The following is an 11,357-nucleotide window of genomic DNA, read 5'->3' as shown; positions in this document are numbered from 1 at the left end:
CTTCTAAGCTTTGATGTTTTTTCTTATGCAGTAACACAATGGGCTAATAGGCCTGAGTGGAACCCTTTCGATTGCCGATAAAACCTAACTCACCCTTACCTAATACTTAATACTTTTTTTAGTGAAGAATGAAACCATCTATATTGATAATAATCAATGCATGTATGGAGCTAAATTATATGATATAAAGAAATATGTTTATACAGTTTTTTGTGGTGTAGAGTACACAAATATATTTTTTATTTTGTTATAACGAAATATTTCATTAAAAAGCGTGCAAAAAAATTATGTTCAACGTACTCACTTTTGCAGCATCTTTTAACTCAATTGATTGATTGATTAAATGCAAGATCATTGTGGTTTCACTGTTGGTGTTGTTGTAGTCGTTGTAATTGTAATATTGAATGAATATCATAATCAAGCTTTGAACTTGCTAAAACTAATCGATTGTTTCATTTATGGTTTTTTTCTCATGATATGCAATAGTTTTTATTTTTTTTATTTACAATTTAACATTCAGTTTTCAGGGAAGCCACGATCGTCTCTACTTTTTTTAATCTGAAAATGTTTGTTGTTGATTTTTCGTAAGCGATATGCTTGCTGGTCGATCAATGAATTATTCACCTTATGGCGCACAAATTAAAATTAAAATAAAGTTGGTCAATTTAACTACAATTTTTTTATATTCACCGAATATACGAAGCAAAAGTCTCATAAACATAAATTAAGACGATCACTATGTGCGCCGAGACTGTAAAAGTCCATCAGTTAACTGATTGATATATTATGTCAATAGGTTATGACTGTCGGCTAATAAAGTGTCCGATCATTTATTTTTATTTACATTTCACGTGTTTTTGTAAATGTTGTTGGCTGATCAAGCGTCAGTCATTGATAGTAAATATTTAAATATTTAAGATAAAATAATTAAAAAGTTGTGCAAAAAAGATATTACCAAATAGTGTTTATTTTGCCTTCACACATAACGTATGACCCACAAAGATGCACATCATTTCGTAATATTAAAACTGTTTTTCTTGATCGATTGTCGCGTTAGATAATACAGCAAATTAGGTTAATAAAACGAATGTTTAAAGCAGGAAGCTCAAGGCGAAATCTTCACTGGTTTTTAATTGATTTTCTGTTTTTGTGAAATTTTTTGCATATATTTATTGAATATAAAATTAGCACGGATCTAAGGTCAAAACGAATTAATTGGTTGTTCTCACTAATCATAAGCTCTATTAAGCGTCTACCTTAATAGCTGTTACGGCATTATTAAGCGTGGTAAATTATTGGAACAATTATAATCTCCAAATGGAAGATAATATTTAGTGCAACAAAAAAGGTTTCCCCCATTAATATGGGTGAACAAAATTTGGTGAAGTTCAATGGTAATGTAAAAAAATACTGTTAAAGGAATTTTGTTTTGGATGAATTTATTTATGGATTAAAAATAATAATAAAAATTGATCAACTTTAACTGATTAAAAACGTGTTTCATCTTTTATATCAAAACTGCTGAAGCGAAATTTTGCCAATACTTCTTCTTTATGTAAATCAAATAATGTCTTGTTTAATTATTTAAATAATTTCTGATTAATAAAAAAGTACAACATGGTGAAAATATTATACAGCTGGTATGGTTTAAAAATAATATCAAATTATTACACAATAATGTTTTCAATAGAGTGTTTTGTACGAAATTCATTCAATCGACTATACACTTCCAATTTACATATTAAGACATTACGTTACTTACTTGAATACATATAAATATATGAACACTGAATTTTATACCTTAGAAGAATTATAATAATTGGTGTTACGAAGATTTCTATGAATTGTACAAGTTTTGAAGTAAATTAAAAAGTGATCCTAACATTTCTTCTTCTTATACTTATACTTAAAAATATTAAAACTCTATTATTCATGTAATATTATACAGTTTATTTATATACGATTTGATTGATTTTTTAATATCTTATTTTAATATACTTTACATATATGGTATCCGCTATAAATTATTAAGAACATTAAATATTTATTGTTAAAATTTGACCTTTGTTGGTATTAAATTTTTTGAAAATGATGTATGATTTTCCGGTATATTCGGCTATCTGAAAAATAAATAAAAAATATTCAAGGTTTGTAAAATTGAAAGTAATTCTATTATTTTATTAATTTTAAAATTAATTTTAAAATTTACAAAATATGTACTAAATTAGCATTTCAAATAAATCTTCCATCTCTTCAACGAACTTCAATTTTTTTGTGTTGATTAAGCATGATGCAGAAGAGGTCTGAACCGCCCTTCTTCAATTTTTATGATGAGAAAAATTTTCATTGTGAAAAATTCGAATGAAAAAATTAATGTTTTTATAAAAATAACGATAACATGTTTAAGGTCTTTGTTTTCAAATAAGCTGACAATAATAAATTGTATGCTTTATTAAAGTTAAAGGATGCTATTATATAAAATAAAGTTGTTAACTATTGATGTTAAATAAGTTATATATATACTCGTTATATAGCTATATACTCGTTATATATTGATATATTTCAGCTTTATACTTTGGCAAATAACACAAACTTACGATTTAAAAATAATTTGATAATATAAAATCCACTATAGTAACAATCAGAATATAATTTATTATAAATAAATTTGACGCATTCACACTTTCATACACATTTCTCAATTTTTGATCGTTATTTAAAGCTTAATCCAATCAAAGGTTCACCTATTGATGAATTATAATTATATATAATTATCATTTATTTCAATCTATAAAAATACAACATTAAATTATCGTATCTTAAGTAACTTTATAATGATTTTACTTATTCTATACTATTGTCCACAAGAGTAAGTCTAATGTAATTAAGACTCATGTTTTTTAATTTCATGTTAAGCACAAAGAAAGATTACTACATAAATAGCAATGCAATATATATGTATACAGAGTGATTACTATTCGCCAGCTAGAAATTGCACAAAGCCAGACTCTGAGAACACTTTTCAAGGTACCATGATACATTAGGACGAATAACATCCTCAGGGACCTCAAGATTGGTCCAATCAAAAAATACATAAAGAATATGCCCCTGAAATTATTTACGAAAACTGACTGGCTTACCAACACCGCGTTATCGAATCTAAGAATGGTTACAGGCTCCTCGGGGAGGTATGCAGATCTGAGGTCAATTATTTTATAGTCTGATGAAGTGATAAACAATAATCCCGTCAAGGCGTAGAGAGGGATTATGAAGAAGCCTCGCAATTAATAGAGAGTAAAAGTGCTCAAAGTGCACTGACTCAACTGGCCTCAACATAATAATCATCAATAAAATTTTAAATTGATTTTTTGTTATATGCATTTATGTAAAGACCTTATACTTTATTTACAAAGCATATCGTGATGCATTAGACGATAAATAAATATTAGGTAAGGTACAATGTAGTATATATCCGATTTATAGCAAACTGGAGATTATTAGAAGTATACTATTGATTTGAAATATTAAAAATCTATATGCCTCAATTTTATTAATTTCATTAAAGTATCTCTTCATAAAAAATATTTAAACATTCTATAAACTCTATAAACAAAATATTAGCTTTCGAATAACTAATATTTCAAGTATTTCATACATATTTTAATTTGGAAATTTCAATTTTTATGGGTTTTTGAAATTTTGTTAGTTGCTAATGTCAATCTAGGCAGACAATCCAGAAGCTAACGCATTTTAATATACAATTTTTATTATATTCCTATTGACAAATTTTTAGTATCTATTTTGGGCTGAGTTACTTAAAAATTCATAGTTTCATTGTTTGGGAATCGAGGCCAAAGTTGCAGCTGATGAAGTAGAGTAAATTATTTTCTATTATGCGCTGGGGGCTTCATTTGCATGTCTTACAAAATGATCGTTAAAGACTTTTGCTAATTTGAAGTGAAAAATTTTGGAGTTTTTATGGAGTTTTTAATGTGAATTTTTGTTTGAGATGCTATTGTTATTTTTATAATTCAAATCAGATAATGCTAATTTTTTAATTTTTGTTTAATTGTTTGATGATTTTTTTTGTAGAAAATGTATGTAAAAGAAAGAAGCATATTGCTTAGACTAAAAGGTCGGCACTTGTCTGCTTTGTATTAATGATTTGATTGTATTGAAAAAATATAATTATAAATTATTATTTTCATTTAAAAAAAAATTTAAAAAATTTTAAATTAATTATTATTATAATTATAAAAAATTTTGTTAAACAATTCTAATTTTTTTTATAATATTTTAATATATTCTGCATCAAAAGTATTTGGAATTTTAAAATAAAAACAAACAAAAAATATGAACATCAAACCTTATTGTCATTTGAATGTGTAATAGAGTTATCCATCTAGTGCTCCTTACATTTTTCATAGGTTGATTTAGATGATATCGTCTACAACTCTTCTAGCGAATTATTAACTGATATCAAAAGTATACACCGTTTTTTTTTGTAAAGCAAGTCGCTAGAATATTTAATCGGTATTGTAAATGTACTGGACAATATTAAGACAGACATGATGCCTTTTCTTTATCTTTATCTTATATTGATGGCAAACATTATCAAAGGAAATATTTTATCGCCTTTTTCTTTTATTGTTTACTAACCTACAGTAACCAGTCAACAAATCCATTATAAGACCGACATTTTGTTGTGGTGTGGTGATTCTATGAGCTCTCTAGCTGTTTTCCAATTTAACACTTTAATAACTTGACAGTATTTTAAATTGTAATTTAAGTAGTATTTAACATATATATTTATTATATTCATTTTGACACAACTATTATAGTCAATTAATGTACTTAATATTAATATCCAACTAACATAATTGATATTCCTAAAGACATTGAAATTTATATTACTACAGTTTGACAGAAATGCATTCTAAATTTATTGTCATTTTTTTTTCGCTAATATTTATTATGAGGTTTTTAATTGCTTCGCAAAAAGTTTCCATACAACATTTATATGACAATTAAGTTGATAGCTAATTCATAAATTTTTATATTAAATTACTTTTAAATGATATTGGTTGGAATTTCGTTATGCACTTCTCATGAAATCAGGAAATAAGCTTGGAAATGCAACCCAAGACGCAAGATTCTTACTAAATCACTAAAAGATTTATGCAACTTGACTATTTGAAATGGCTAATAATTAATAAAAATTAATTAGTATAATTAAGCTTATATGCAAGAAAAGAAAAAAAAAAGAATAATCATTTTCATCAAGATCACTCATACTAAATTTCGAAATTCCTTATTTTGCAGATGCGCACTTTGTACAAACCGCAATTGCAGCTGCCACCAACGAAAAATTCAATTAAAAAATTTCAAGCAAATGCGATCAAGCAACAAATCAGTATTACTAGTTAAAAGCAGAAAATTATATTTAATACCCCGACAAAATCGTAGCGTTAAATCAGTGGCACAATTTCAATATTAAAAAAAATAAGAGGAAGAAGTGTTAAAACGCAGTAAGCCACCGTAAGACTATTCCATTCTTAGGCTAGTAACTTCCAACGGCAGCTTCTTCCAAGTGCAGACGCAACTGTGTTCTTGTTATGCTAATTACAACATCAAATAAACTTGTAAGACAGCAAGAGGCTAAAGCAGTTAATCGAAAAGAACCGATCCAGTAAACGAACCAAACACAACAGCAAAGTAAAAGAAGCCAACTGGTATCCGGTGGAGAGGAATACCTGCACAAAGCTGAATCATGTTATTAATGCGGCAATTGCTTATCTTGCTTGTTCATCAGCAAATTTTATGTCATGGTAGCTGGGCAATAAGAACATCGGCTACACCTGATATACAAACGCCGACACCTTTGCCATTGGCAACAATACCGTTAGTCACCGCGTCAGAAGCGACTCTGTTGACAAAACAACTATTTACTGCTTCATCAGCATACGGCGCAGTAGCAGGCAAGGTATCAGAAGCGGAAAATGAGATCCCCACAGATAGAACGGAAACAGCGAATACGTCAACGGAAGTTAAAAATAATACGAAAAAGCATCGTTATAAAATTGTTTCCGTACAAACAAATTGCACACGTGATTTATTTGAAATGAACATTGAAATGAATCGCGATTTCCGTGGTTTGCTGTATGCCAAGGACTTTCCATTTGAGTGCCGTGCGCGAGGTACGTCGGATCGTAATGTAACATTACGTGTACCCACATCAGGTTGTGGCGTACGCCAGGAACCACGTACCGATGGAAACATGGAATTGTCCGTGCGAGTTATGCTTCAAATGGAGCAAAAGCTAAGGCAAAGCTCTGATATACTACGTACGATGCGGTGTAAACTGCCGTTCAATGAAATGGGAATGAATGTTATGTCGCCAGCAAAGTATCGAGAGATCACCAATAAAAAGAAAACTTATAGGTAAGTTGTATTATGTCATTTTCGTTTAGCTAAGTTATAAGATTTTTGATTTGTAAATCTGGGGTAACTTTTTTGGGGCAACTTTTTGTGGCTCTGCAGAGATGTATATATAACAGATGAAATGATAACAGAGAGATGATGTATAACACTTGAGATTAATTTAGAACACTCTACATATTTTGCTAGATTACCCTGAAATTAACAGCTGTTTTATATGATTTGGCAAATAAGGAGTGATTTTAAATGTAATGTATATAGCTGCGTGAGAACTTAAAATGATAATACAAGACAAAAATATTGTTAGAATGAAAATTTATATACCAGCGAGTTCAAGGGACCCACTTAGGCCTATAGGCCCAAGTTGTTACCGTATAATTAAAAACTCAATGTTTAAAACCATTTAAAAACCTGGTAGATAATTTTATGGCATTTAACTTTTGAATATGACATGGTTCATTCGATCAGTCCAATTTTTGACTACTTTTTGCATGTCGTCAATAGTGCACGAACATTGACCTCTAGTGCTTCAAGAATTGCTAGTTTGTCAGCATAAACCAATTACTTAACATAACCACATAAAAAGTAATCGTTAAGGAGAGGCGTTAAATCGCACAAACGGAATAGCGCACGTGACGTTAATAGAACCACTTCTGGAAATAAAGTTATTACCAAATTGATTTTGCAATAAATCAATTGTTAAACGCGTTGTATGGCAAGTTAAGACTTGTTGGAATCCAATGCCAAATGTCGTCGATATTTAACTAATTAATTTTTGGAAACAAAAATTTAATCAGCATGCCTCGATCGCCATATACTGTAATGGCAGCTTTTTCCTCATTTCGAAAGAAATAAGAACCGATGATGCCGCCAGCGTGTAAATCGAACAAAACAGTCAATTTTAATGGATGTAATTATGATTCTTTAATGGTTTGAGGATTGCTTATTGACGTAGCCATTTAACCAGAACAGAGCTTCATCACTAAACACAATTTTTCGACGAAGTGCTCTATGAACTTAACGAGCAGATTTATTTTTGTCGAAGTAAATTTCCACTATCGATAGTTCTCAAGCAGCTAAAAAAACGTATCATATATATAAAAAATATAAATGTTTGCTAACACTACTATAAAAATGTTAGATTACTCTTACTCTCCATTATTCTAAATTACCATCAATTGGGTAACAAAATTTGACAGATCGAGAATAAATCTAGATTTAATCCAGGTTCACCAACCGAAAACAACAATAGATTTGCACTGGATCTGCCATTTTTTACTCGAATTATATTGCCAAAAAATTCATAAACGAATTAAACAAGTCTCAGCCACTATTCCCTCATATCATGCAGAACTATTGGTCTTATAACGTCCAATAGCTTTATATATTAGAAGTTTAATTTTATTTGTACCAGGTAAAATAAACAAGTCTAAGTAAAATTTAAACAATGAACAGGTAAATGATTGTGTTTGAATGAAAAAAATTCTTAATCATTAATGTATTCATTTATATTCATTCTTATCAATCTATATAAGTTAAACTTAAACACCTGATAATTCAATATGAACTGGCATAAACTATCCAGAGCTACTTCAATGCCATTACTTAGATAACAAATCGCAAAATATTATGAACATAAAACAATAACAGATAATACAATACATAAACTTATGTATTTTATATAAAAAATTAAGTATATATATAATAAATAATATATTAAATTGTAATAATATATTTTTGTTTTTTAACAATTTGCGGATATTTATTAGAAAACTAAAGTCCTAGGAATAGCGAGTAATTATTAAGGTTACTAATATATATATTAGGCGAGTTGTTATTAAGAATAATTCATTTAGAATTCCTTAAACCACTGTAAAAAATAAAATAAATTAACATAAAATAAAATAAATTAAAATAAAATAAAAATAAATAAATAAAATAAATTAATATTAAAAAAGAGTTCTGCCGAAACCCGGGATTGAACCGGGGACCTTTAGATCTTCAGTCTAACGCTCTCCCAACTGAGCTATTTCGGCTGTGTAATTCCGTTAGGAAATTATAATTTTGGTGATGATGAAAAAATACAAATTTTGATTTAAATTTTGTTTTTTCAAGTTTTAACTTTATGGTTCAAATAAATAATAATAATAAAATAATAATAATAAAATAATAATAATAAAATAATAATAATAAAATAATAATAATAAAATAATAATAATAAAATAATAATAATAATAAATAATAAAATTTATTTACGTTACAACCATTCCATATACATATGGTACATATCTTAAATAGTAAAACAAATAGTTATTTAATATTTATTGTTTTTAGCTAAAAACATTTTTAAAATCAATTATTATTATTTTCACATTTTCTTAAACGTGATTAAAATTAAAATTTTAAAATTTAACACTAAAATTTTAGCAAGTAAATGGACATTTAAATTTTGACAAGGTTGCAAAACTTTCCATGTTCTTTGAGTTTAATTTTTAATAATACAATAACCACTAACCACTTTAAATAATAAGAAATTCAAAAATTAACTGACTAAAAGTAAGAGTAGTTAAGGTAATAATTTCTTAAAGCAATAGTTTAAGGTAGAAGATTGTGTCTGTAGTCAATTTTTTTAGAGGTTTTTGTTGATTAATAATCTGTACCATTTTGTGAAAGTTATCATTGTCATATTGCCCAAAACAACCATTGGAACTCGGAAAAGAGTTTTAAAGACTATTTTTGCCCTTTTTCGGTATATATTATTACTATGAGTGTCTTAGTTCTTTTTATAAAGTATGTAGAACAGTAGATCCCAACCTTGTCCACTATGAGTTTTTTGTTTTTAGTAGGGACCACAAATGTTAAGAATAATAAACTATATGATTATTTTAATATGCTTTATGCATATCTGTATAAAAAATTGTATAAGTGCCTAGGTGCATTATATAGGCTATAAAAAAGGTTTAATAAAAATTACTTGGAAATTTTTTGTGCTTATTTTCTAATGTGTGAGATCTCAGTGGACAGACTATAAGCTATGCATCCATACCTATTAAATTTGATTCACGGACCATTTTCAACTATTTAACAATAAAATATTGGTAAGTAAATCTTATTATTTAAAATTAGTTTTCTTTACTATTTATTTATATACCCAATTTAAAAAACAAATAGTTGTTTAAATATATATAAAAGGAAATATAAAGATATCTTACCATTCAATTTTTTACTTTTTATTAACTATTAAGACTTTGCCCTTTTATTACTTCCCCTTAAAATAAATGTTTTTTTATTAAATTTTTAAGTTTTTGGTTTTTCAGATATTTCCTTTGAAAATTTGTAAACTATTATTAAAAAGAAAAGAAAGTCAACCTAAAATTTACAATCAGTTGAGAAAATTTTGAAAGCCTTTAACTGAGTAAGTCCAGTTATTACCCAACCTAATGGGTAATAATCAAGGATACAAATAAATTAATATAAAATTTTTATAGTTTACAATGTAAAAACATATTCTTCTTTATAGTATATTTATATAAATCCATGTTTTTATATATAAATTTACTTCCGATCATTAATTTTTATGCGTACTTTATGATATTGCATACAAATTGCATTTATATTCAAACTATATACATTTGCTTAAATTGATGAAAAATTCATATACAAATTTTTCCCAAACTTCCAAATTTTCCAGACAAACAGAAACATATAACTGTACTGATTTGCAAAGTCATTCTAATAAATGATGTATATAGAAGTGTTAGTCGCATTCGTATTTTCCAAATAATCCGAATATTCGAACATGAAAAAATAATTCGAACAGTCTTAATTAACCACAGGTAGTTCGCGGACCACCGGTTGGAAACCAATGATGTAGAAGTTGTGTACAAAATTTATATGTTTAAAGTGTCATGACTCTAGAAAGATATATTTCATTGTTATTAGAAAGGAAAAAAATGTGGAAAATATTTTGAAAGAAAATTTATATTAAGACGTGCTGCAAGGCTCTTTGAAAGTAAGAAACTTAGAGAAATATTTCTTAATATTAAAATATATATAATTACGGTATTGTAAGGAAGAATCTGTTCCTAAGTTTTGTACTTTCAAGAGCGTTGCGATTGTTCCCAAAATTAATTGTTTTTCTATTATTTCATATCTTTTTCCTTATAAGTAAGGTACAGGAAAATGATATAACTAATCCGATCAGGACAAAAATGTTTATCCATGCAACTGACGTTCACTATAATACATAACCGTATATAAGTGCTCTTATAACGAAAAATTTAATATTTGTTTAAAATAGTAATACATAGGTATACTAAACAAAATCGAAAACCGAGCCATTCGAATATTTCAAATTTCGTTTATAGAATGGGGTGTGTTATTAAAGAAGTTTTACAGAAATAATTGTCTATTTGATGTAAAATGGACTATCCGGTTAAATTAGGCTGTTCGAATTATTTGATCATGTTTGAATATTCGGATTAATAATAAATAAATAAGAAATAATTGTCTATTTGATGTAAAATGGACTATCCGGTTAATTTAGACTGTTCGAATTATTTGATCATGTTTGAATATTCGGATTAATAATAAATAAATAAGAAATAATCGTCTATTTGATGTAAAATGGACTATCCGGTTAATTTAGACTGTTTGAATTATTTGATCATGTTTGAATATTCGGATTATTTATTAAAACGAATATGACTAACACTTCTGTATATATCATTTATTAACATGATGTTGCAAATATTATAATATTATTAATATTATAAAATATTGTATATTTTTGTCGGTCTGCTTGAAAGACTGGAAGTTAGATATTTATTTGTCAATTAATTAAAGGTTATTGGAAGAAATCTGAGTATGAATTTTTCATCAATTCAAGCAAATGTATATAGTTTGAATATAAATGCAAT

At 27.3% G+C, this 11,357-nt stretch overlaps 1 protein-coding gene and 1 non-coding gene across 2 annotated transcripts in view; one reads left to right on the top strand and one right to left on the bottom strand.

The window, feature by feature from the left end:
- Window positions 1-5,338: 5,338 nt before the first annotated feature.
- Window positions 5,339-11,357, top strand: part of LOC119669800 — a 29,653-nt gene continuing 23,634 nt past the window's right edge. Inside the window, exon 1 of the mRNA XM_038079823.1 lies at window positions 5,339-6,441. Coding sequence (XP_037935751.1) covers window positions 5,771-6,441 — 671 coding nt within the window. The 5' untranslated portion in view covers window positions 5,339-5,770. The remainder of the gene's footprint in view (window positions 6,442-11,357) is intronic.
- On the bottom strand, window positions 8,402-8,474 carry Trnaf-gaa. The gene has a single exon. It is a non-coding gene; the product is annotated as a tRNA-Phe (tRNA).

This window comes from Teleopsis dalmanni, chromosome 1, assembly GCF_002237135.1.
Source record: "Teleopsis dalmanni isolate 2A chromosome 1, ASM223713v2, whole genome shotgun sequence".
Classification (NCBI taxonomy): Eukaryota; Metazoa; Arthropoda; class Insecta; order Diptera; family Diopsidae; genus Teleopsis; species Teleopsis dalmanni.
The sequence above is the reverse complement of the archived record's forward strand: the minus strand, read 5'-3'. Positions and strand labels throughout refer to the sequence as shown.